General features: G+C 38.5%; 1 protein-coding gene across 1 annotated transcript in view; it reads left to right on the forward strand.

Moving 5' to 3' along the window:
• The window catches only part of KCNH8 (potassium voltage-gated channel subfamily H member 8), a 385,143-nt gene that overhangs the window by 104,005 nt on the left and 254,226 nt on the right, over positions 1 to 26,912 (forward strand). Inside the window, exon 2 of the mRNA XM_047737762.1 lies at positions 26,506 to 26,739. Within this exon, the coding sequence (XP_047593718.1) occupies positions 26,506 to 26,739 (234 nt within the window). The remainder of the gene's footprint in view (positions 1 to 26,505; positions 26,740 to 26,912) is intronic.

Genomic DNA, 26,912 nt, shown 5'->3' on the forward strand with positions numbered 1-26,912 from the left:
GATATGGTTTACCTGTTTGTATGGGATAAATGAATTCTTCCCTCCTAATAAGAAAGGTTATTCAATTTGCTATTAAAAATGTAAGGTAACAGTGAACTTCCAGAAACTCTGACACTCACACTCATGGCTTTGCTATTTTGTTTATTATAGGAAGAGAGAGGGAGGAACAAGGAAGGAAGTTAAGTATCCATCCATAGAGAAATGGGTAAATTAACTGTGACATATGCCTACAGTAGAGTAGTTAAAATTAAACAATTAGTTGTATAGTTACCAATGTGGATTGATCTGAAAAACAAAATTTACTGGTGGTGGAGGAACAGACTTCAGCATGACCCATATAGAAAAACACAATTTTTGTAATTTTACAAACACATAAAACATTTCTATATGCTGTTTATATATATAAAAAAAAATGATGAAAATGTAAAAACAAAAGTGAGTTGAGTATATGCTTGCTCCAGAATTTTGCATGCTTCTAGGGGAGGATGACAGGGACTACCATTGACAAAGAAATGCTAACTGTATCTATAATATTGCAAAATTATAAATATGGAAATATTTTAATATTCATTAATTCTAAATGAGAAGGACCTACATGTTGGTCACATTACTTTCTTTAATTTTTATATTTGAATATTTTATAATAAAAACCATGTAACAATGAGCATCTTTATAAGTCTGTTTTAACTGAAAAAGATAAATATATCAAATAAGTAGATTTTTCCTTAAAGTTTAGGAACTGACTGTGAATCTTTTGAATGACCTTAAATTGTCTCAGCTACTTTGAATTCACAGAGTTACAGTAGCCCAAGGTCCTGAGTGAAAAGTATGCTATTGGAGAGACCTGATTTTTAAAAATAATTGTCTTACAACAATGGCTAAATTGAAACTAGCAACAATGACTTTTGGCTAAAATTCCGCCGGGAAATAGACATTGCATTATATTTGTTTGATAAAGTAGTTAGCTTCCAACATGGAGGCTTGTACGTAGAGATTTAAAAAAAAAATCATTGAATGAATGATATTTGTGTCCAGATGGGACACTGTGGTTGTGGAAGGCAAGAAAAAGCGCAGTCATAGACCTCTTAGTATAACTAACATGAGCATCTTATACTAGTATGCAAACAGCTCCACAGATTTCTCTGAGATTTAAGTTCTTGGTTTCTCTTTGAATCATTTGAAGTCCTCTTTTGTGTGGGGTTTGGTCTGTACAACTTTTTAGCTAAGAATCACAACCACAACAAAGTATGGATATTCAAACCTTGATAAATCACATATTTTCTATTCTCTTCTCCCCTTATCCTGTCCTCACCGCCCTCTCCACCTGTTAATTTATTTGAGATGAATTACCCTACTGCCTTTTGCTGGGGAGGGAAGTGAAGAGGAAAACACTGCTATGGGCACCGTGTGAGTGTTTGTATGTGTTGAGGTGGAGTAAGAGGGCACTGGTTAAGGTCTGGTAGGGAAAAGAGACAGGAACACGAAGACTGGAGAAAATGATACAATTTGTGAATCTTGCTGTTTTGGAAAAATAGTCCTGAGTTTCTACTCTCCTCGTACTACGTTCTGATACCATATATGTGGGTTTTTCCACACATGAAGCAATTCTGCACGACCTGCTGCGGGTCCTACAATTTAAATTCAGATCCCACGGGTTAAGGGTTCAGTCGAAAGATGCCAGTCACCAGTCTCTGTTCTTCTGACTCACTGGCTATCAGAGGTTCCCATGACCCCCTCCTCAGGTTCAGTTAATTTGCTAGGGCAGGTCACACTAACTTAGGAAAACATTTAACTTACTACATTACTGGTTTACTGTAAACGATATAACTCAGGAATAGCCAGGTGGAACAGATGTGGAAGGCAAGGTGTGAAGAAAAGGGGCGGGGCTTCTGTGCTGTCCTGGCGCACCATTCTCCCAGCATCTTTAAGTATTCACCAGTCCAAAAGCTCTTTGTACCCCATCTTTATAGGGTTTTTTAGACATTTCCTTATGTAGGCATGATCACTAAATCATTGGCCATTAATTGGTTTAACCTCTTGCTCCTCTCTCCTCTCTGCAAGTGAGGATGGGGCTGAAATTTCCAACCCTCCAATCCCATGGTTAGCTCCACTGGCAACCGACCCCCATCCTTAGGAGATTTCCAAAAGTCACCTCATTAGCATAAACTCAGGTGTGGTTGAAAGGGGTTAGTTCTGAATAACAAGACACTTTTTACTGCTCAGTTCTTTCATCTTTATCATCCTGGAGCTATTTCGCGCTGCAGGTATTTGAGGACAAGAAGTAAAATACTATAACAAAAAGTTCCCATTGCACTTATTATTTAAGAAAATTACAAGAGTTTTAGGAGCTGTGTGCCAGGAAGACCGTATGTATTTCTTATTATAAATCACAATATCACATATAGAATTAGGTAAAACTATTAGTGTCACCGCATTATACGTCAGTTCACGGAACTGGGAAAGGCGGGCATGGTGCATAAAATTATTTGAGCAGTGCATAAAATTATTCATCCAAATTGCAACCTTAGAATGACATGGTCTCCATTAATAGGTGTCTATACAGAACACGACTAAATGGAGATAACTAAGAAAAGAAAAAGGAAAATAAAAATGTAATTTGAAATGTAGAAATTATTCATACTTCTTTTGTCATAAAATAGGTCTCAATATCCTGTATGCCACGTTAAAAAGTATTTTACTAGAATTGTTAAAAAAAATCAATTGGTTTTAAAATCCAGTTGAACTTGATATTATTCTCCTTTGACTAATTATAATTCCTCTGGAAGTCACTTAACTTATTTATATTTCAATATCTTTATCGGTAGTATAGACGTGTATGAGATTGTAGGGCATAAATGTATTTTTCAGGGTCAAGTTAAACAATACATGCTAATGCAGCAAAGAGCAATATTGGCTTTTTTCATTTTTTTGTTTCTGTAATTATTTGTAAATATCCTGGGATTGGCCATTTGATGGGAGGTATATGTCCAGTGGACATGACCCAATACCAGGACTCACGGCTTGGTGGGCTGAGTAAATGCAGGCTGGAATTCAGTCCCCACATAACTGTCAGTTTGGCATACTTGCTCAGGACATGACCTAGTCAATTGTATATGGCAACCTGGTCCTCTCCAAAAGCCATGATGGTTTATAAAACTCTGCCCTTGACATTAGCACAAGGATCACACAGCTGAGTATTAGAGGGCAGCCATAGTTGGCACACGTATTAGATAGCAGTGCATTCATTGATTTCAGTGATTTACATGAATCTGTACAAAAGCAAATGATAAGGATCATATATATGCAGGCAATGAAGATCTTGTACTTCATATACTGACGTTGGAACAAATGCAAACAGTAACACGTGTGCAATTAGTATATCCCTTGATCCTATTTTGAGTCTCACAGTGTAGATCCAGGACGTGTGTGTGTGTGTGTGTGTGTGTGTGTGTGTGTGTGTATACCTTTCATTTCAAAACAGTTTAAATCCAAATCATATCCCTATTGCTTAAGAAAAATGTGATTAAAGGGTCCATTTTGAAACTATTGACTATGGGATGAATATATACATTTATTTATAATAACTTATAATCTATAAATACCCTATAAATTTTATAATGAGAAATTTAGGACTTAGGTTTGGAATACTTTATTTCTATATTTAGAAATAAAGACTAGAATTCAAGTCTCGGTTGGATAGAAACCTTTAACAAAATGGCAAGATTATCTCTTAGAGTTTTCATACAGCCTTCAAAGTCTTTTAGGCCATGTTTCCACTGCTCATTGTTGTCCTCTTTCTGTTCAATCTGTGTCAGTCATCTGCTTCACTGAGTGCTGTTGGAAAAGGAACTTCACTGTACTTGAGGCTGCCTGTGATCTTGTGGGTAGTGTTGCTATTAGATACAATTATATTCATGTTAAGATGAAATCTTTTCCCTTGTGATGTCAATCCATGGACATTGCTTTGACTTCCCGGGCAAATCTGGAATAAGACCACTTTTCTCTTCTATGTGGCAATGGTTCAAATATATCAAATGGTATAATTTTCCTATTGCTGGACTGAGGAAATAGTAGATTAGACAATCATAAAATGAACTGAGAAAGGAAAAAAAAGTTCAGGAAGTGAAGATTATTCCAAGTCTTTATATTTTGTAGACATCTGCACCCCTTTCTCAGAATTTTTATCTGTATAGAATAATAACTCTGTTTTGTGATGTAATCACCACATGCTGAGCAACTACACCTTGCTTTCCCATTATGGATGAATAGCAATGCCAGGAGAGCCTTTACAAGGGTAAAAGAACCAGTGACTTAACATTCCTGTCTCTTAAATTGTATTCTAACATAAAACAGGGGGTGGGGGGAAGAATATAGGAAGATGCTACTTCATACCATAAATTTATATCATGAGCTACACATCTTAGTTTTTTCCCTCTTTGGACGTTTTGTTGGAAATTACAGAATTTGGTACAAGTCTTTAAGGTCATTTGATATCAATAAGTGGCTAGGAGTAGATGACAGGAGAGTGCATTTTTAAAGTATTTTTTAATTCTAGAAGATGTATCCAAAATACTAACTTTAATTTCTGTTAACATCAAAATCTTCTAAGGAGCAGACCTAGAAAGCTCCCAGAAAACGTATATAATTCCAGAAGAGAAGATTAGCTTAGTAACTTTGGTATATTGATTTTTTTTAAAGATTTTTTTTAAAATTTAATACAGAGAGATCACAAGTAGGCAGAAAGGCAGGCAGAGAGAGAAGGGGAAGCAAACTACCCGCTCAACAGAGAGCCAGATGCGGGACTCGATCCCAGGACCCTGAGACCATGACCTGAGCAGAAGGCAAAGGCCTAACCCACTGAGTTACCCAGGCACACTGTTATATTGATTATTATATCACTGTTTAAATTATGGTTATAAAAACTGGACTAAATAGGGGAACTATTCATGATATTGTGTATTTCAGTTAGGAATGCTTCCATTTTCAAATACCAGGGAACTCAAATATTAGTGGATTAAATACGTAGGACTTCATTTTTTTTTTTTTTACCTAATAAAGTGTGGATATAAGTTTTTGCTGGATGAAATTCTCTAATCAAAAGACATAGAGTGGATAAATGGATAAAGAACAAATAAAGAGAAAAAGCAGGACCCATCCATATGGTGCCTACAAGAAACTCACTTCAGATATAAGAACACACACACTGAAAGTGAAGGAATGGAAAAAGGTATTTTATACAAATGGAAACCAAAAGACTGGATAAGCTGCATTTATATCAGACAAAATGATTTTGAAACAAAAACTGTAATAAGAGATGATGATAAATGTTACATAATAACAAAAAGGTCAATCCAACGAGAGGCTCTAACATTTGTAAATTATTTATGCACCCAATTTAGGAGTACCTAAGTAATTAAAACAAATATTAACAGACATAAAGGGAGAAAAATACAGCAATATGATAATAGCAGGGGAGGTTAACACACCATTTACATCAATGGATAGGTCATACAGAGAGAAAATAAATAAGGAAGCATCAGCCTTAAAAGACACAGTAGACCAGATGGATATAACAGGCATATACAGAACATTCCTCCCAAAAGCAACAGAATACACATTTTTCTCAAGTGCACATGGAACATTTTACAAGTTAGATCATATGTTAGGTCAAAAAACAAACCTTGATAAACTTAAGAGGACTGATAACATATCAAGCATTTTTTCTGACTACGATAACATGAAACTAGAAATTAATTTCTAAGAAAACTGTAAAAGTCACAAATGTGTGGAGATTAAATAACATGCTATTGAACAACCAGTGGGTCAACGAGAAAACCAAAGAAGAAATAAAATATGCCTTGAGACAAATGGAAATACAACATGGGAGGCAGCAAAAGCAGTTCTGAGAGGGAAGATCATAGTGATAAAAGCCTACCTTGAGAAACAAGAAAAGTCTCAAATGATTTAAGTTTACACCAAAAGAACTAGAAAAAGAACAAAAGAAGCCCAAAGCTAGTGGAAGGGAGGAAATAACAGAGAGTAGAGCAGAAATCATATGAAATATAGACCAAAAAAGACAATAGAGATGATCAGTGAAACTAAGAGCTAGTTTGTTGGAAAGATTAACTGAATTGACAGGCGTTTAGCTAGACTCACAAAGAAAAAGAGAGGGCTCAAATAAAATCAGTAATGAAAGAGGAGATGTTACAGCTGATACCACAAATATACAAAGGGTCTTAAGAGACTAGTATGAATAATTATATGTCAACAAATTGGAGAACACGGAAAAAATGGATTCCTATAAACATATAACCTACCAAGACTGAATCATTATGAAATAGACAATCTAAACAGACTACTTCCTGGGAAGGATATTAAATCAAAAAATTTCCGTCAGACAAAGTTCAGGACCAGATGGTTTCACTGGTGAATTCTACCAAATATTCAAAATTGAATTAGTACCAATCCTTTTCAGATTCTTAAAAAAAAAAAAAAACAACAAAACAAAACACACAGAAGAGGAGGGAACTCTTCTAAATTCACCTTTTGGGGCCAGCATTACCCTGAATACCAAAGTCAGACAAGGATGTCACGAGTAAAATTATAGGCCAATATCCCTAATGAGCATAGATGTAAAAATCCTCAACAAAAATATCAGCAAACTGAATTCAACAATGCATTAAAAGGATCATAGACCATGATCAAGTGGGTTTTATTCAGGGATGTCAGGATGGTTTAAGATCTGCTTGTCAGTCAATGTGATGACATCTTATTAACAAAATAAATGATAATCATATTATCACCTCAGTAGAGATGAAAAAAAATTCACAGATTCAACATCAACTTGTGATAAAATCTCTCAACAAAGCAAGTATTGAGGGAATGGACCTCAGTGTAATAAAGTCCATATGAGACAGCCCTCAGCAAATATTCTCTGTGGTGAAAAGCTAAAAGCTTTCAGGAGCAAGGCAAGGATGCCTACCCTCAATACTTTTATTCACAGCAGTTAGGCAAGAAACAGAAATAAGAGGGATCCACATTGGGAAGGAAGAAGTAAAACTCACTATTTGCAGATGACATATTATATATAGAAAATCCTAAAGACTTGCACCAAATACTGTTAGGACTAATAAATAAATTCAGTAAGGTTGCAAGATACAAAATCAATACCAAAAAAATCAGTAGTGTTTCTATACAGTGATAGTGAACTATCAGAAAGAAATTAAGAAAACAATCCCACTTATAATTGCATCAAAAAGAATAAAATGCCTAGCTATAAAGCGAACCAAGGAGGTGAAAGTTCTGTATATTTTTTAAAAAAAGATTTTATTTATTTATTAGAGACAGAGAGGGAGAGAGAAAGAGGGAGCACAAGCAGGGTGAGGGACAGAGGGAGAGGGAGAAGCAGATCCCCTGCTGAATGGGAAGCCTTGGTGTGGGGCTCCATCCCAGGATCCTGGGATCATGACCTGAGCCGATGCAGATGTTTAACCTACTGAGCCACCCAGGCACCCCAGAAAGACCTGCATATTGAAAACTACAAGATATTAATGAAAGAAATTGAAGGTGACACGAATAAATGGAAAGATACCCATGCTCATGGATTGGAAGAATAGTGTTAAAATGTCCATAAGACTCAGAGCAAATTACGGATTCAGTGGAATCTCTATCAAATTTCCAATGGCATTTTTCACAGAAATAGAGAAAATCATCCTGAAATTTGTATGGAGCCACAAAAGACTCTGAATAACCTAAGAAGGCTTGAGAAGGAACAACAAAGCTGGAGGCATCATACTCCTTGATTTCAAACTGTATTACAAATCTGGAGTGATTAAAACTGTGGTATTGGAATAAAAAACAGACCTGTAGATCAATGGAACAGAATAGAGATGACAGAAATAAACCCACACATACGAATGTATGACAAAGAGCTAAGAAAATACAAAGGGGAAAGAACAGAACAGTCTCCAATAAGTAGTGTTGGGAAAACCGGACAACCACATGCAAAAGAATGACGCTCGGCTGCTGTCTTCCACTGTACGCAAAAACTAACCCAAACTGGATTAAAGCCTTGATTGAGCAGGAGACCTGAAACCGTAAAACTTCTGAGAAGAAGATCTAGGCGGTAAGCTTCTTGACCTAGGTCTTGGCGACCATTGTGAATCTGACATCAAGAGCAAAGCAACAAAAGCAAAAAATAAACCAGTAGGACTATTATCAAACCAAAAAGCTACCGCACAGCAAGGGAAACCATCAACAAAATGAAAAGGCAACATACTGAATGGGAGAAAGTATTTACAAGTCATTTATCTGATAAGCGGCTAATATCCAAATATATAAAGGCTTCATACAACTCAATAGCAAAACAAAGAAACACAGAAACAAACAACAAATAATCTGATTAAACTGCAGGCAGAAGATCTGAAGAGACATTTTTCCAAAGAAGACATACAATGGCCAACAGTTACATGAAAAAATGTCTGATGCCATTAATTATCAGGGAAATGCAAATCAAAACCACAATGAGCTATCATCTCACATCTGTCAGATGGCTAGTATCAAAAAGAAAAGCAATAAAGAGTGTTGGCAAAGATATGGAGAAAAGGGAACCCTCGTGCACTGTTGGTGGGAATGTAAATTGGTGCATCCACTCTGGAAAACTGTATGAGGGTTCCCCCCAAAAATTAAAAGTAGAACTACAGTGTGATCCAGTAGTTCCGCCTCTGGGTATTTATCTGAGGAAAACAAAAATGCTAATTCAACAATATATGTGCATCTTTATTTTCATTTTAGCATTATTTCCAATAGCCCAGATAGGAAAGTAAGCCTAACTGTCCATTGATGGATGAATAGGTAAAGAAGTTGTGATATATTTTTTAGCCATAAAAAGAATGGACTCTTGTCATTTGTAGCAACATGAGGCACTATGCTAAATGAAACAAGTCAGACAGAGAGATGAATACCATATGATCTCTCTTGTATATGTAATCTAAAGCCCCCCCTCCAATAACAACAGAAAATTATGTTCATAGATACAGAGAGTAGAGATTATTGCTAGAGCAGTATCTATTAGTTGCAAGAGCAGGGGTGGGGGGGGTGGAGAAATGGATGAAGGGGGTGAACAAAAACAATAGCGATTTTAAAAAAAGGAATGCGGGGTGCCTGGGTGGTTCAGGTGGTTGAGTGTGCCACTCCTGATTTAGGCTTGGGTCGTGATTTCAGGGTCAAGAGGTCGAGCCCCACATTGGGCTCTGCACTCAGTGGGGAGTCTGCTTCTCTTCCTCTGCCTCTGCCCCACCACCTGCTTGAGTGCTTTCATGCATGTGTGTGCTCTCTCTCTCTCTCTTCAATAAATATTTAAATCTTAAAAAAAAAAAAAGTTACCACAAACAATTAATTGATGAGCCTCATGGTAACCACAGAGCAAAAACCTTAGTAAAGACACAAAGGAGAAAGAGAAAAGAATATAAGCATACCACTGAAGAAAGTCATCAAACCACAAAAAAAGAGCAAAAGAGAATAAGTAGAGGAACTACAAAAATAGCCAGAAAACATGTAACAAAATGACAATAAGTACACACACGCTTATGTATTTTACCCATAACTACTTTAAATATATATGCTGACATTAGTTTTGCTAGTCAAAGATGTAAAAAATCCAGACCTTTTCCCATCCATTAGTTCAGCCAAATGCAGAAAAGCTGTCCCAGGGTCTCAAATGACTGACATAGCTCTAGATTCCACAACTAAGTTGCAAGGCAGGAATGAGGAGAGAGAAAGTAAAAGGGCACAATGGCCTGGATGGTCAGAACAGTTCTCTTGGGGCGCCTGGGTGGCTCAGTGTGTTAAGCCTCTGCCTTCAGCTCGGGGCATGATCTCAGGGTCCTGGGATCGAGCCCTGCAGTGGGCTCTCTGCTCGGCAGGAAGCCTGTTTCCCCCCTCTCTGCCTGCCTCTCTGCCTACTTGTGATCTCTAGCTCTCTCTGTTAAATAAATAAATATGTTAAGAAAAAGAGTTCTCTTTTCATATCGCCTTTTAATGGAAATGAAAATATCTTACTGCATATCTTCAAACTGACTTATCCAAATGTCTCATTGGACAGAACGTACTAACCTGGCCACGTAACGACAAGTGAATAAAACCAGTTTCACCCATTATATGATTATTCATGATTGTTTAATATGTAACCAGCAAAAAATTTTAGAAACTAGTTTAAAATCATTACCAGTATTACCAACTGAGAAGGGCTGAATGATGGTCAATATTTTTATTTCTTCTCTGGTTTCCTGATGCTTTCCAGTATGGCCAATTAGCTTGATGATGAAAGGATACATTTATAGTAAAGATAAATTCATTTGAACTAACATTGCAATAACATCAATTTATCTAGCACCTCATCTCACATATCTGCTCTTAACCAAGGCAGGGAAATGGGGTGGAAGTCATACTGGTAGCTTCAAGGTTATTCTTCTCCGTAGAGTGTATAGTGTCACAGCGAACATCTTCTCTGGAGTCTCCTGACTCAAAACATGATTATATTGATTCATTTAAAAATCTATACTCCAAATCATATTTAGAACATGGAATGTACTTAGCATTGACTTCGTGATTAGTTTGCCTGCTCTCATGACCTCTTAGGTTCTCCTTCCATCTGATGGGCCCCTCTTTCTATTCTTGTTTGATGGCTTCTCCTGAATTTTCCAACCTTTCGATGTTGACATTTCCTGTACTTAGTGTCCAGACCTCATCTTTGCTTTGTTTATACTCATTTTCTGAATGAGCTCATTCTTGCCAAGTCCACATTTATATCTTTGGTATGGATATCTTCTTCAAACTTCAGACTCATTATTCAGCTGCCTACTTCACATCTTCTCTGGGAAGCCTAATCGGCTTCTTAATATTAGCATATGTAGACCAAACTCTTGAAATCTCTCAAATCTTCAGGGTTCCTTTTTCTCCCCCATCTCATAAAAATGCGCCTCTACCCTTCTACTTTCTAATTCAGAATCACTGGCATCACTTCTCGATTCTTTTTTTCCTCTCCCATTCCAATTGAATCCATTGGCGAATGCTTTCAGCTATTCCTAAAGATGCCTCAGGTCTAGCCACTTCTCACCACAGTCATTGCTACCAGCCTGGTCTAAATCATCTCTTTTTAAATAGACTCTTGGGATAGCCTCTGACTGTTCTCAGTCTGGTCCATGTTCTCCCACAGTCTGTTCTATACAAAATAGACAGAATGGGCCTTTCATTATAGAGGTCAGAATAAAGTTACCCCTTGACATGAACCCAGGCCATCCCATTACACTCAGCAAAATCTAGAGCCCTTACCGAGGCTTACTCTCCTTCAGTTATCTGGAAGGCTCGCCCACACTACCTCTGTGACCTCATCTCCGCCAAGATTCTCCTCATCACTGTGTTCCATCCCCTGGACTCTATCTGCTTTTCCACAAACCTACCAAGCATATTCCCATCTCAGTGTCTTTGAACTTGTTCTTTCTTCTGCCTGGAAGTACTTTATGTATCCACATAGATCACCCTTTATTTCCCTTAGATCTCTCTTCAAAAGTTACTTTATCAGGGACGTTTTCCCGATAATAGTAATTTAAATTACACTAATGAAAAAAATTCTCACTCATCATTCCCAATTCTCCCACCTTGCTGTGTTTTGCTTTCATAGCTTTTGTCACCATCTGACTCACGTTTCCTTCCATCCTTCCCTCCCTCCCTCCCTTCCTCCCTCTTTTCCTTCCTTCCTTCCTTCCCCTTCTTCCCTTCCTTCCTTCCTCCCTCTCTCCTTTCTTCCCTCAATACTTAGCACAATGCCTGGCACATATGTGATTAATAAATATTTGTTGAATGAATGATGAATGTATCCCCCGAATTAGAATACAATATAAATTATTTTCCTGAATCAAAAATCAATACAGTTTTTAACTGATCTGAGTGTCAAGTCCTAGAGAGGGAAATATTTGAAAATAATTAAGGAAATAATAAAGTTATGATTTATTGAGTAATGTCTCCCCCCGCCCCCAGCCCAGGCATCAGGTTAGGTATTTTATGTGAAGGAAAAAATCACCTTCTCTTTCACAAGAGGAAGACACTAAAGTTCAGAAAAGTTTATCTCCTTCTCAAAAGTAAAATGTGGCAGAATTTGGCTCTGGCTCTAAGTGTATACTAGTACCTCATGCAAACCCTTTCCTGAAACTGCAGAAGAATTTTATTTTATTTTATTTATTTTTTAAAGATTTTATTTATTTATTTGACAGAGAGAGATCACAAGTAGTCAGAGAGCCAGGCAGAGAAAGGAGGGAAGCAAGCTCCCCGCTGAGCAGAGAGCCCGATGTGGGGCTCAATCTCAGGATGTGGAGATCCTGACCTGAGCCGAAGGCAGAGGCTTAACCCACTGAGCCACCCAGGCGCCCTTGCAGAAGAATTTTAGTTTGAGACATTCTGTGTTGTTTTAAGATGCTTCTTTTGCTAGATTCTAATATTCACGTTTTTTTTCCTTTTGTCTGTCTTTGCTCTTTTCTTCTTTCCTTCCTTCCTTCCTTCATTCCTTCTTTCTTTCCTTCCTTCCTTTGATTTATAAGATTAAAATTAAAATTGTATAGTGTTTTAAGTCATTTATTACAGTCACTAAATTCTAGTCACTGTTGACACATACTTCTGTGCCTATAATTCATTGAACCACCATGTGTCTGAGATAGAAAGGATCTTGGATATGAGCCTCCTCACTTTCCATATGAGATAAGTAAGGCCCAGAAAGAGGAAGTGACTTGGACATGTTCACACAGTTTATTACCGAGAGAGCTAGAATCCAATTTTAAGATATCTGGTATATAGACTAATGTTCATCCAAAGTGTAAAATGTCCACTAGATATGTTATATGTATACCCCCTCATGACTTAGGACTAAAAGGTGTTTCATATAAAATCTAAACATCAACAAAAATGAGATTTCTTCTGAAAAGACAGTTTTCTATGTTTAGGTGACCTCCATAGTATCAGGACAGCAGAACCCAGACATACTGGTACCATTCACTGAGGAAGAAAATGTCAGAGTGAGCGTCTGCGAGCGCGTGCCTGCGCATCTCAGATAACGTTCATTTGGGAAAAAAAATAAACACCCACATGGCATGTTTGATGATAGGATATACAATAAGACAGATAATTTCCTTATGGAGTTTATAGTTTTGTAAGTGTAGTTTTTGTGCGTAGTCAGTTTGGGTGTGAGTGGTTAATAAATCATAAACAAAGAGGTGTGTTGAAATATCATTGAAAGTGGTAATACTCAGGATGCCTGGGTGGCTCAGTCAGTTAAGTGTCTGCCTTACTGCTAAGGCCATGATCCTGGGGTCCTGGGATCGAGTCCCATGTCGGGCTACTTGCTCAGTGGGGAGCCTGCTTCTCCCTCTGCCTGCTACTCCCCCTGCTTGTGCCAGCTCTTTCTCCCTCTGACATAATAAATAAATAAAATCTTAAAAAAAAGAAAGTAATACTCTTAAAGGAGAAAGAAGTTATAGTGACAGAGAATAATGGGGGGTGATTTATTTAGATAAGATGGTCAGGAAAGAATCTTCTGAAAAGTGGACAATTTAATTGAGACCTAAAGATGAAGCACAGGGAGAGGAAAGGCATGAGCAAAAAGCCTGAAGGCAGGAAAGAGCTGGGAAGAACATCCTTTTTTTCTTTGTTTGCTTAAAGATTTATTTCTTTATTTTAGAGAGACACAGAGAGAGTGCATGTGAACAGGGGGAGGGGCAGAGCGAGAGAATCTCAGACAGACTCCCTGCCGAGCTTGGGGCTCTATGGGGGACTTGATCCCAGGACCCATGAGACCATGACCTGAGCAAAAACCAAGATGGTTCCACCGACTGAGCCACCCAGATGCCACTGGAAAGAGCTGAGAAGAACAGCTCTGATATTCTTAAATGTCAGATACCAGGAAAAGAGTAAGTGAAATCTTAGTAGCATATTATAGACCATGGTAGAGGGTGTTTGAGTTTCATTCCACTGCAGTGGAAGTCCTTTAAAGAAGTTAAAATGGTAGAGGGGCGCCTGGGTGGCTCAGTGGGTTAAAGCCTCTGCCTTCAGCTCCGGTCATGATCCCAGAGTCCTGGGATTGAGCCCCGCATCGGGCTCTCTGCTCAGCGGGGAGCCTGCTTCTCCTTCACTCCCTACTTGTGATCTCTGTCAAATAAATAAATAAAATTTAAAAAAAAAAAATGGTAGAGTGGCAGGGCACCTGGGTGGCTTAGTTAAGCCTCTGACTCTTTTTGGCTTAGGTCACGATCTCAGGTTTGTGAGATTGAGCTCCCCCTCAGGCTCTGCACTGACCATGGAGCCTGCTTAAGATTCTCTCTTGCTCTGCTCCTCAACCTCCCTTTTAAAAAATAAAATAAAATGGGAGAATGGTAGGCAAAATTTGCCTTACAAAGAGTATTCTAGGTAGTAAGACCAAGAGTAGGTGTTACATCTATATGTGGGTAGGTCAGTACCTTTCATAATCACAACACTGATATCACCGGTTCATGAAACAGTGGTGTCCCATCATTGGGGCACTCGGGCAACCACAAGATAGGATATTGTAGAGGAAGATTAAAGGATTATGGGCTGGGCATTAGGTGACATATTGACCTGCATAATCCTCCCCAAACTTTGAACTTCTTTAGTTTTATGCACTGAGTTCGTTATTGAAAGTGTCTCTAGGAATTTTAGAAATCAGTAAAATCAAAGGCATTATGATATAGAATGGAATCCTACACCTTAAAGATTGAGTATGTACTCATCTGCAAAGGCGATACCACCTTCTCAAATTGGAGTTAGGGTATATAATCAGAACCTCCTTCCATTTGGCAGAATGTCTCAATTTTTTGTGTAATAAACCAAACCCAGTGGTTCAGTTTAAAATGCAGGTCCTAGGCTCCCAAACCTTGGAGGTTCTAATTTAATAGACCCCCAAGTCTGTGAAACTGCAACCTTAAGAAGTGAACTAGAAGATTCCCATGGACCAGTTGAAACAGGGCTGCACTTGGAGAAGCACTGGACTTGGTGACAGGGAACCCTTATTCAGATCGTAACTCTACTCCCCTCTGCCTGTCCTCAGTGCACTGAGATCAGGAATATTGTAGCCCTAAGGATATTTTAACGTGCCGTGGAGCATTTTTAGGTTATTCAGCCTTTCTGAGCAGGCGTCCCTCCATCTCTAATGACACTGACAGTAAGCTGCTCTTGTGAGGGTCAGAAATTTAAAATGCAAAACGCCTGACCAGTGTGCCTGGCATATCACTGTTTAATAAACAGCAGCTCTTATCTGCTTTATTTCTTCCTGTCTAGTTTATTCGCTGCCTCCTTTCTGTTCCTCTCTGTTTCCCAAAGCGGAGGCAACATTCACCTTTGTTGGTGTGCTTCTCAGTTTTTGTGATCTTCCTCTGGCCGCCACTCTTCCTCTGGCCGCCACCTCCCCTACAAATTCTCAGAGATCTGTCTCTAGCAAGTATCACCTTAATTAAAGTTTCGCACTGTCTCTGCCTTATTACAAAGACACTAGAATAAATGTACTAATGTTATGGCCGTGGACTGTTTGCAACTATCAAATTAGTTTGCTCTTGTGTTTCCTGCTATTTAACTAACAATCATCTCTTGCAAACCACTCGTCTTTCCTGTTTAATCTAACATGAGGACTGTGAAGCCGAGAAGGTTATGCAGTAGACAGAGGAGGTTCTGGAAAATGCTACCAAATTATGAAAAACATTTGAATTGCATTAGCTCCCACAGAATATAAACATCTCCCCTTGAATGGGGAGAGAGAAGCCAGTCCATCCTGGGGCACTGGACATACTCATCTATTTGGTGTGTCTTCAAAAATTCAAAATTAAAAGGCCGTTAAGTGTAAAAAATATCAAAATATGGCTGATTTAATCACTTTTAAAAAACATTTATGTATGTTTGAAGTAAAGATCCTGTTCCAGTCTGTTTGAAATGAAAAGGACATATTCTTTGAATTAAACATAATTGCGAGCAAACTAGGTTGCGCTAGGAGATAACCAGGGGACAAGTTAAATTAAATATTTTGGGAATCTGGGTATTCATAGAATATGGCTGGTTTCATTTGCTGGGTTCCATGTAGTCTTCTCTGCCTTTCAATAGGTTAAATGAGATGCCAAAATAAATAAGTTTGTCAGAACAAAAATATTGTCCTGGGGTCTTACTTTGTCTTTAAATAAACTGCTAAGAAAACTTTTACAAATGTGTAAAATTTAAACAACGATTAGCTACATATTTGGTAACTTACATTTATTTAAGGGAATAAAATTATACTAAATGAGAATTGGGCCAGAAAATTCAGGCCCCATGACTACCAAGGCAGAAAACTTACCCAGTTTTTTGTTTTGTTTTGTTTTTTTGTTTTTTAAATTTTTTTCCCCACAGTCAGTTTTCATCCAACTGCCTTACCCTTCTTCTGGGGAGAGTTGGCAGTGTTGAATCATACAATGTGTATGTTCAAAAGGGGGAAAGAATGAACACTGAGCTTTCTCTTCCTGTGCTTTTAGCAAAAGCAGGGAAAAGACTTGTTCTTCTCAGGAGGCTCACCCAAGGTTCATAATTGATTTGGGGGAGGGAGGTAGGGTGGGACAAGAGTTACAAATATGCAAATGAAGATATGATGATATGCAAATTAAGATAGAATAGATACGCAAATGCAGAGATGTTTACAACAGACTTAGGTCTTTTCACTAGGTCCGATTTGGAACTGGTTTGCCTCCCTTCTTCACTAGGGTAGTGGCCCAAATGCAGCATCCTGGGTTAGAAAATAAGAAAGTAGCTTCTTTTTTTTTTTTTAAGATTTTATTTATTTATTTGTCAGAAAGAGAGAGAGAGAAAGCACACAAGCAGGCAGAGAGGCAGGCAGAGGCGGAGAGAGAGGCAGGCTCCCTGCTGAGCAAGGAGCCCAACGCGGGACTCAATCCCAGGACCCTGGGATCATGACCTGAGCCGAAGGCAGCGGCTTAACCCACTGAGCCACCCAGGCGTCCCAAGAAAGTAGCTTCTTAATGACTCTAAATAGAGTCCCTAATGATTACAAAATGCTTAATTCATGTTGTTCACCTGGTAGTTTTCTTTACTAAGTAGAAGTGCCTTATAATGTCTTCATTTTATATTTAGGGGAGAAGGCTTTGTTGAACATCATTTAACCGACTGTTTTTGCTTAATTGATTTTCTTTAAAGATTTTTTATTTATTTATTTATTTGACAGACAGAGATCACAAGTAGGCAGAGAGGCAGACAGAGAGAGAGGTGGAAGCAGGCTCCCCGAAGAGCAGAGAGCCCGATGTGGGGCTCGATCCCAGGACACCGGGACCATGACCTGAGCCGAAGGCAGAGGCTTTAACCCACTGAGCCACCCAGGTGCCCCGCTTAATTGATTTTCTAATAGAAGATGAAATTGTCTATTTCTGCTTACCAAAGACTTTACTAAAAGTAGCACGTCAGGATGAAAAATGGGAGCACAGGACGAGCTGTTAGGGACCAAACTAGTTTTATCTTTAAAACAAAGAGGGTGGTAATAAATGATCCCTGCTACTTGATAAACACAAGATATTGAGCTAAACGACATTGACTTCTTTTGGTATGCTTTCTTAAGAGCTTATAGGCTACATGTTTATTTTAGTCATGTTTTTAATAATTGCCGAGCATCTACTGTACGCCAGGCACTGTTCTAGAAGTTATGACTACATTAATGAACACATAAACCAAACCCCCGTTCCTTGGCGTGTACATCCCAATGGCAGAGTATAGATAGTAATACTAATTTTTTTAAAAAGTAAACCAATGATGTGGAAAGACCATTTTGTCTAAAAGGTGAACTCTGTAAGACAAAGACCTAGAGAAAAGTAAGGCACATTTTAACATTATTTCAAATGTGTTTGTAGGGAATCAATTGTGGATAAAACACGACATACATTTTATTATTGTCTGTGAGGTTTGCTGAAGTTTCTCCCTCATTCATTTTACTTTTGATAAATCCTGTCACCCTGTAATGGGTCAGAATCATTGTTTTTCAAAATTAAACTCATTTCCTGAACTCTTAAGAGACATACGCCTGAGAATTAGTATAGCTCAATATTGAAGCTCACACCATTGAAAAAGTGGAATTTGTAAAATTTAGTGATTTTGCTATTTACCAACTTATGATAAAAGGTGTACTAAATTTGGGACACCTGGGTGGCTCAGTGGATTAAGCCTCCGCCTTTGGTTCCGGTCAGGTCATGGTCTCAGGGTCCTGGGGTCGACCCCTGCATCGGGCTCTCTGCTTAGCGGGGAGCCTGCTTCCTCCTCTCTCTGCCTGCCTCTCTGCCTACTTGTGATCTCTCTCTCTCTGTGTCAAATAAATAAATAAAATCATTAAAAAAAAAAAGTGTCCTAAATTTGCCTAACATTTATTTGTCTTAAAGAGCTTTTATCTTTATGGAAATTTCAGAATTTATTTATCTAGACTTTTTTAAACTTCATCAAGTTTACCACCTATCCTTAACTGAGTTGTTTTTATTCAGCCATTAAATGAATGGTGAAATAAACTTTAAGAAGATACTTTTGAATAGGTGTTACATGCATATGGTACAAAATTCACAATTTGAAAAGGGTACGTACAATGAGAAAGAAGTTTTGTTTTGTTTTCTGTTTTTATCCTGAGCCACCTAGGTGCCCTCTCTCAGTGCTTTACTGTCACTAGGCTCTTGGCTACCTCTCCAGTGATATTCTAAAAGAACTTCTCCACTAGGAATGTGCATATGAATCTTGATAAGGTACAGATTGTAATTGAGGGGATCTGGGGTGAGGCTTGAGAGTCCGCATTTCCCAGAAGTTCCCAGCTGGGGCTGATGTTGCTGGCCTAGGACTGCACTCTCAGTGGCAAGATGGAAAAGCACGTTTGTTTATATTTGTCTGTGTGTTTGTTTCTTTACTGGACTGAGAAGAGCAAGATACTCTCATGGACAGATAAAGCTTATGGCTTTCTACTACAGCTTCAGCACTAGACTTCCAGCTTTGAGCTTTGCTTTGTGACAGTGTTCCTCTTGTTTTTGTCTGTCTGGTGTGATAATTCATACAGTTTTTAAAAAAAAAATCAAATCATAAATAAATAATGAAAGGTACTAATATGACCATCTGAAGCATGCGACTAGGTGATGCATAGTTGGCAAGCACCATGAGAATTCTTCTTTGCAAATTTTCATCTGCTTTTTTTTCTTTTAAATAAGGTTAGAAAAGTCCCCAATCTAAGCAACCTCCAAATTTGGGTATACCAGGCACACTGAGGATTTCAGCTTGCAACTGGTACCATCAATCTAATAAAGATGCCATCATACTTGGAAATGATACAATTAAGCTGCCTGAAATCAATATAAAGTGCAAAGATGGCTTAAATATTTTAAAGTCAGAGACATTCATATTCTACCCGCCTGAATAAAGTATTCTGTCGAGATGAACGTGATCAATATCATGAGGGGACTGATGTTGTCTTTCTTGGACCTGTATGTAAATGTTATTCAGAGAGCATGGGAGCAACTCCTAAATGAAGGTTAAAAGTTCATGTTTGTTTCTTGAATCTGTAAGATTCAAATTTACCCATCTGCTTTGTCTGCAGAATATGCTCATAGAGTACTCACTAGCACGACGCAAGATTTGGTTTTAAAAGAAAACCAATACCAGAAGCACATTTCAGAAATAGATTTGGACCATCAGAGTCTCTATTTCTGTGTCATGGGCAGAAAGAACCAAGGAATACAGGTTCCTTCTTGACGCCAAGTATCACCGACTTTGGTTTGAGCAATTCCAGGAGTCTGCCATAATGAAGAATTTTTAGTCTGGATACTGAGATGGTTGTCTTGAAGTATTTGAGGACTCTGGGACAGATTAATTTGGATCTGCCTAATCCTTTTGGTCATGCCCTAATCTATGATGTAGAAATGTTGGGGTTTATACCAATTGGTCAAGAAAGAATTCTTGAGATGTCTTCGGTGCAAAAAGATGGTTTTATTAAAGCTCTGGGGCAGGACACATGGGCAGAGAGAGGGGCACTGGGGTTGTGATGGGTGACTGGTTATATACTTTCAAGTTGGAACAGGGTTAGGGACAGTACAAACCTCCAAAGTATTTTGGGAACAAGGTTTTCAGGACCCGGAGGGGGCTAGCTATTGTTAGGAAAATATTGTTTTATTACTGCTTAGTAAAAACTCAGTCATGAGACCCTTCAGAAGGACCATAAGCTTCGAGAATGATTGCTAACATATCTTGTTGGGAGGGGTAGGGATAAAGGAAATTTCCAAAGGAAATTCTATATGTTACAGAAGATATACAGGATTCCAGGGATCGAGATAATACGGGCAAATAAAAAAGGCAAAAGATTGCCTTTTGCCCTTAGTAAAGTATTGGCATTGAGGCAGCTGAGCTCCCAGAGGTGAGTAAGGGACAGGTGGGTTTAGATAGGGAGAGATAGGTAGGGGGCTATAGGATTAGGTTTACAGAAATCCCCAAAATGCTGAGGTGTAAGGAAACCAGAGATAAGGAAACAAACCAGACCACCATGCCCCAGACGTGTGTGAAGGGGTGTCTTTTTTATGACAGTCACCTATGATGAACAAAAAATGACCAGACCCGAAAAAGAACTAAGCCATTAAAGATGTTATCACCAGTCCTTACTCAAGCCAAGACATCACAAGAATGATAAGCTCTCTGGTCAGTTCTAAATAAAAGACTGTCAGTGGTGGCCCATGTTGGCAACCCTGTCGGGACCCCTCTCTCGCTCAAGAGCTTTTTCTGTATCTTCCTTTAATAAAACTCTATCACTTTATTCACTCCGCTTTGTCTGCGAAATTCATTCTTTGACTGTGAGAAAAGAACCTCGCTCTCCAGCTTCAGAGGAAGGTCACTCTACCTGTTTCAAGGACTTGTCAGTGGGCTGTAGGCAGTAGGGAAATTTAATTCTTTCTTTTGTCTTTGTTTCCCACATTAGTCTACCTTGAGTCGTGAGTCTCAACCATATGTTCTGTTGAGGTGTGCTAAATGGTATGCAGAGTCACAGAAAACAAACAGCACACCTTCCTGAAGTTTCAAATGAGTTAAACATTTGGCAGGACCATATTAAAACAAATCAAAAACATGCAAACATGAATATACAACACAGTAGAAGACAAAATTTTGATAGATTTTATGAAACATGTTCAAAAACAATATAGAACTTAGATCAATGCCCCCAGGTCCCTTGGAATACAAATTTATGGCTTCAGCCAGTGGAGGGATATTTTAATGAAAGAGTTTTAGAAGGACTCTGATCTCCACTGAAAGGCATGAAGAGATCAGAAACCTGATCTGTTGAATCGCAGCTACAGTTCTTTGCATCTGGAGTGAGCCTGTGCAAAATATTTTGGAACCAAGAAAGTTCCTGTCATGTTTTTGAAATACTGACTTTCTGAAGGAAATGAGGTGACACAGAGGTTGCTGATAGACACAGGCTGGTTTGGGAGATGTAATCAATGAACTTTTCTTTAAAGCTGAACTTGACATTTTATTTATTTATTTATTTATTGGTGAGTTGATACATATCAATGATCTTTTAATAAATGATCTCTGTAGAGAATAAAAACTATTGGTTTGGGCTGTTCACAGAGCAGAAGAGGTAAAAATTTTTTAGAATCCATTTTTCTAGAATTAGCTTTAACCTATTTTCTAGAATGACTTTTCTAGAATTAACCATTCCTGCTGGAAGTAGAGAATAAATCACTTCTTTACAGAAGGAATGCAGTATAGAGTAAACAGAGAACTGGTTTTAATCCCTAGCTTCACACCTTGGGCTGGAAACTAAAGTTCTGCAGTCCTCAGTGTTCTCAGGAAAATAGGGACACATATAAAGATGAAAAGAGTAGTGGTTTGACTTTGCCTTTTCCTTTTTTCTTCTTTATCTTTCCATTTCTTCCACCATTCCCACAGAGCCTGGGAAGTTGACAAGAATAGTACATCTCCATTTGAGTGGAAAATGGTGCAATACTTTGGGAAGTCTGACCAAAGGACCAGGGTCTCTCCTAAGCCTGAGATTGCCTCTGATGATCTACAGAAGCTTTTTGCTAAGGAAGCATAGAGAAAGAATCAACTGCCTCAAGTGTAAACACATTTAGATCCTACTGTTTACTGGCACTTCAGAACTGAATTTGCACAAAAAGATGACCTAGAACCAAGCAGGGAAAAGCTGTGTGGCATTTAGATGTATATCACATATGTGTAGTTGAGTCCTTAAAAGGTTAAATACTCTTAGCATCTGTATGGATAGTGATATACCCATGATGGGTTCATAATCATTATGGCAATGGCTTTGTTTTACATAATTCTAAAGTAAATGTCATGTTGCTTTGGAGATTCCAGGACTGGTATTCAGAAAAACATATGTTTCCAAGTAGATAGCTGGGTAAGAGGAGCTACTCATTCCCGCACAGAAGGACTATTCATGTAGCTCGCACACTAGGCTTTATGAGGCACCTACTGCCACTAAATTCTCTTTGGAATTGAAATGCAATTACATATCGAGGACGAGTGCTAAATATAAACAGAAAGGCCAAATACATGACTTATTATTATTATTTTTTTTGCTTTGTTTTTGCAGTATATTTGCAGGAAGAATTAAATACCCCAAACACACTAGAATCCTCAATTAAAACACACAGTTCAGGCAATCTGGTGACTCCTTTAGCTTTTTTCAAAAGCTTATTGTAGCTCAGGAAGAGCTGGTCTCTTCTTATATAAACAATTATAAGGATGTTAAGGAAATTGATAAAAGAACCAACTCACTAAGAAATATGTAGAAGGAAATACTAAAATATATGTCATAAAATCGGAAAAATAGGCAGTATGTTGTGTGAGGATACTTATATAAGTGGTAAAAACTATATGAATGGGAATGGTTATCACAAAAATTCAAGTTTTGTGTTTCTTCTTTGGGGAAGGAGGGAAATAAAATCTGCATACTGGATGTATGATCTGTGGCGGATGTTTATTGATGATGTTAAATATTGCATAATTTTTTAGCTAAGTTATAGTTCTTAATTTGTAAGAATGGAAAAGGCAAAATAACATAATGGAGAAAAGCACAAATTAAGTTGGTAAAAATGATAAAAAGTAAAATTTATTGAGCTCAGGTTGATTGACGTATCTTCATATTATACTTTTTTTTTTTTTTTTTTGAAGGTAGTGGTTAGCAGGAGAGGGAAAGAGAAAATCCCAAGCAGGCTCCATGCCCAGCGCAGAGCCCCATGCTCTCATGACCCTGAGTTCATGACCTGAGCAGAAATCAAGGGTCTGACACGTAACTGACTTAGCCACGCAGGCACTCCTTCATATTGTACTTTTCAAAAATTTAAATACATGGCATGTGCAAGACACAACTAAAATACATCCCTAGAAGGACTGAAAGTAAAGCAAGATGAGAAAGGGTATAGCAGACAAACACTAATACAAGAAAACTACTGTAGCCCTTTAAATAATGGGAAATCTGGACCTGAGGACAAAATGCAGTGTCATTTATTCTCGTCTCCAGTGACTGTTTCTACACCCTCTGCCTATTCCGTCCAGGCATCTGCTTCTGACCTTCCAGGACTTTTGCTAAATCAGCTTCACCTATTTCTTACTCCAAGCTCACCATTTTCAAACTTTAGAACCTTGAATCTCTCAACTCTAGTAGTACATACTATGTGTGTATCATTGATTCGGTACAAAAGCGTAAGCTGTGTTTTAGTGTTCTTGATATTCATGCATTTCTTTAATTAAATTGTAGTAATATAGAGCTAGAGACTATACCTTCTTCATCTTTTTTTTTTTTTTAAGATTTTATTTATGGGGCACCTGGGTGGCTCAGTTTATTTGACAGAGAGAGATCACAAGTAGGCAGAGAGGCAGGCAGAGAGAGGGGGAAGCAGACTCCCTGCTGAGCAGAAAACCTGATGCGGGCTTGATCCCAGGGCTCTAAGATCATGACCCGAGCTGAAGGCAGCCGCTTAACCCACTGAGCCACCCAGGCGCCTCCCTTCTTCATCTTTTAACAACCACTCTCACCTCACCCTAGGACCTGCCATATGGTAGAATCAAGTCACCTGGCATATAGTAGAATGTCAATAAACATGTCAGCAGTCTACTGAAAAATGGTTTCTGAAAATGCATTAAAAGCTCCTTCAGGATGTTTGAGTAATTTGCCTGTGCGATGTATTTGCATTTTCGAAAAAATCTCTCCACCAAAGTTTTAGAAAGGGAAGAGGAAGGGAAATTGTGGTTAAAGAGGGATCCATGGTTGTGTGAAGTTACTGGGTAAAGACCATAACCCAGTAGGAGGATGCCTACATCAGGACCTCGCTGGGAACTCGTGCAGGTGCATTACTGATTTTCAAGGGCAAAGACTGCATGCAAAAACTATTTGTCTCTACACCTGGAACAAAGTCCAACATGTAGTCCATAGTCAATAAATACTTCTGCAAAGTGTGGCAGAATTAAATATTAGTCTTGGATAATTTAATTCACTCCCATGGCTTCAAAATAACAGGCCATCAAAGGCTTCCCAATGTAGAGCTTTAGCTTTGGCTTTTCTCCACAGGGAGAGGGGTGACTGGGAGGGCAGACCAGCCAGCCCAGCTCAGGCAGGATGTAAATGGAAGCACTAGAACTGGCATTCTGAGCTCAGGGGTTGGTTGGAGCAAAGCTGGATGGAGTGGATTTGGTTCAGTCAGCTGATAGACAACTATGGAAACGCAAAACAGATGTTTTAAAAATGGATGAGGAAGCCCACGGAAGAGATTGCAGTGCTTGACCTACTGGCCATTGGAAAGTATCTAGAATTCCTCCTTTCTCATAGCATGTAAGACAGGCTGTCTACTGCAAACTTTTTTTTTTTAAATACTGTTTCTTTGAATAGGCAATATATAAAGCGTTTAGTATAACATTCAAAGGGTATAGTAGGTGTATGGTAAAAATAAGTGTGCCTACCACTTTACCTAAAGTCACTCTCTCTAAAGATAGCTACAGTTGCTAAGTTATTGCACTTATTTTTAGGTACACGCAAGTATTTCATATTTGGATACACATATACATGTTCATATGTGTTTATTTTCAGACAAATAGTTCATCTAATAACATATTATATTGAATCTTGACTTTTTTCATTTAACAACTTATACTGTGGTTCTTTCCATTTTTACTTGTGTTATTTTAAAAATCCCAGCCTCTGATATCTGATACAGTGTCCAACATTTGTTTTATGAGAGAATGAATGAATTATTTAATAATAGTCCCTAATTCATTCTGAACCTAAAGTCACCTACGAACAGGTTTTTATAAATGCCTTCTCTGACAGCCCATCTCCAATATGCATCTTTTTGCTTATAAATATCATACCCAAACCTCAAAATTGGTATCAAAAGAAATTCATCCAGCAGGAACGTTCCCTGAATATTGCCTCTCACACTGTCCCCCAGGAGTTCTCTCCAAGCACCTAATACTCTGCTATTTTTGATTGTCCTCTGATTCTTACTTGTTAACATAATAACCTCTGATTCTTACTTGTTAACATAATAACCATAACATCTGGCTGGCTCAGTCAGTTAAGCATCTGCCTCTGGCTCAGGTCATCATCCCAGGGTCCTGGGATTGAGTCCTGTGTCTGGCTCCCTACTCATTAGGTTCCCTCTATCTCCTCCTTCTTCTCACTCTTGTTCTCTCTCACTATCTGTCTCTCTCTCTTAAAAAAATAAACAAAATCTTAAAAAAGAAAAATAATAACCATAAAGGTGTGATTAACACTCAACAATTTTTATTGAATACTTATTTGTACCAGAGACTTCGCTAAGCACCTTATGTACATTTCTCATTAATTCCAGCAACATACCTTTCTCTCCCTTAGTGGGCAGATTCCAAGCTGGGGTCCTCTGTTACTTCTAGGGTCCCTATATAACCTCAGCTGCCATAGCAGTAAAACCCTCTTCTCCTACCCTTTATTACCTTTCTTTCCTTCCCTTTCTCAATTCCCCACTTGCTTACTTCCTGAAGTTATCTGCCCAGTAAATGTCTTACAAGGTCTGCCTTTAGCGAAATCAAACCTAAGGAAACAGGAGGTTAGTGTGTGAATAACTTGTTCAAGTTTATGTATACATCAAGTGGCAGATTCAAGGTTTGAACCTGAAGCCATGCCCAAAATTGTCCTACCTGGACTGCCAGCTGGGGAATAAGTGCCTCGAAGCAGACCAATGAATACTGTATTCCTTCTGTAGTGTGTTTCAAAATGCAAGCCAAAGTCAGAGCTTACTACACACTTCCGCTGCTCCGTGTTTTGGAGTGTCTTCCCACCCTAGCACATCAGGACATGCACTGTTAGCTAAGTACACAAGCTCCTAATTTGTTACTGAAACTGATGGAAAAGAAAGAGTTCCTCACGTTTGTGTGGTGGCTGAGTGTCTCCTTGTCATTTTACAGATAGCAACTTCATCCTTGCGAATGCCCAGGTGGCTAAGGGGTTCCCCATAGTCTACTGTTCTGATGGCTTCTGTGAGCTCGCTGGATTCGCCCGGACCGAAGTCATGCAGAAGAGTTGCAGCTGCAAATTCTTATTTGGAGTTGAAACCAATGAACAGCTGATGCTTCAAATAGAAAAGTCACTGGAGGAGAAAACGGAATTCAAAGGAGAAATTATGTTCTACAAGAAGAATGGTGAGTGGCTTTCTTAGATGGGTGCTCCTCGGGCAGTTGTGAAGGGTCACCTTCCTTCAACTCAGTAATGAATGAATCCATCACTCCCATTAGGGTTAATGGCATTTCACATAAATATACAGACTGTTACTGAAGTTCCACAAGTGACTCAGGCAATAGCCTGGTTTCAGCCA

Source organism: Lutra lutra, chromosome 1 (genome assembly GCF_902655055.1).
Source record: "Lutra lutra chromosome 1, mLutLut1.2, whole genome shotgun sequence".
Classification (NCBI taxonomy): Eukaryota; Metazoa; Chordata; class Mammalia; order Carnivora; family Mustelidae; genus Lutra; species Lutra lutra.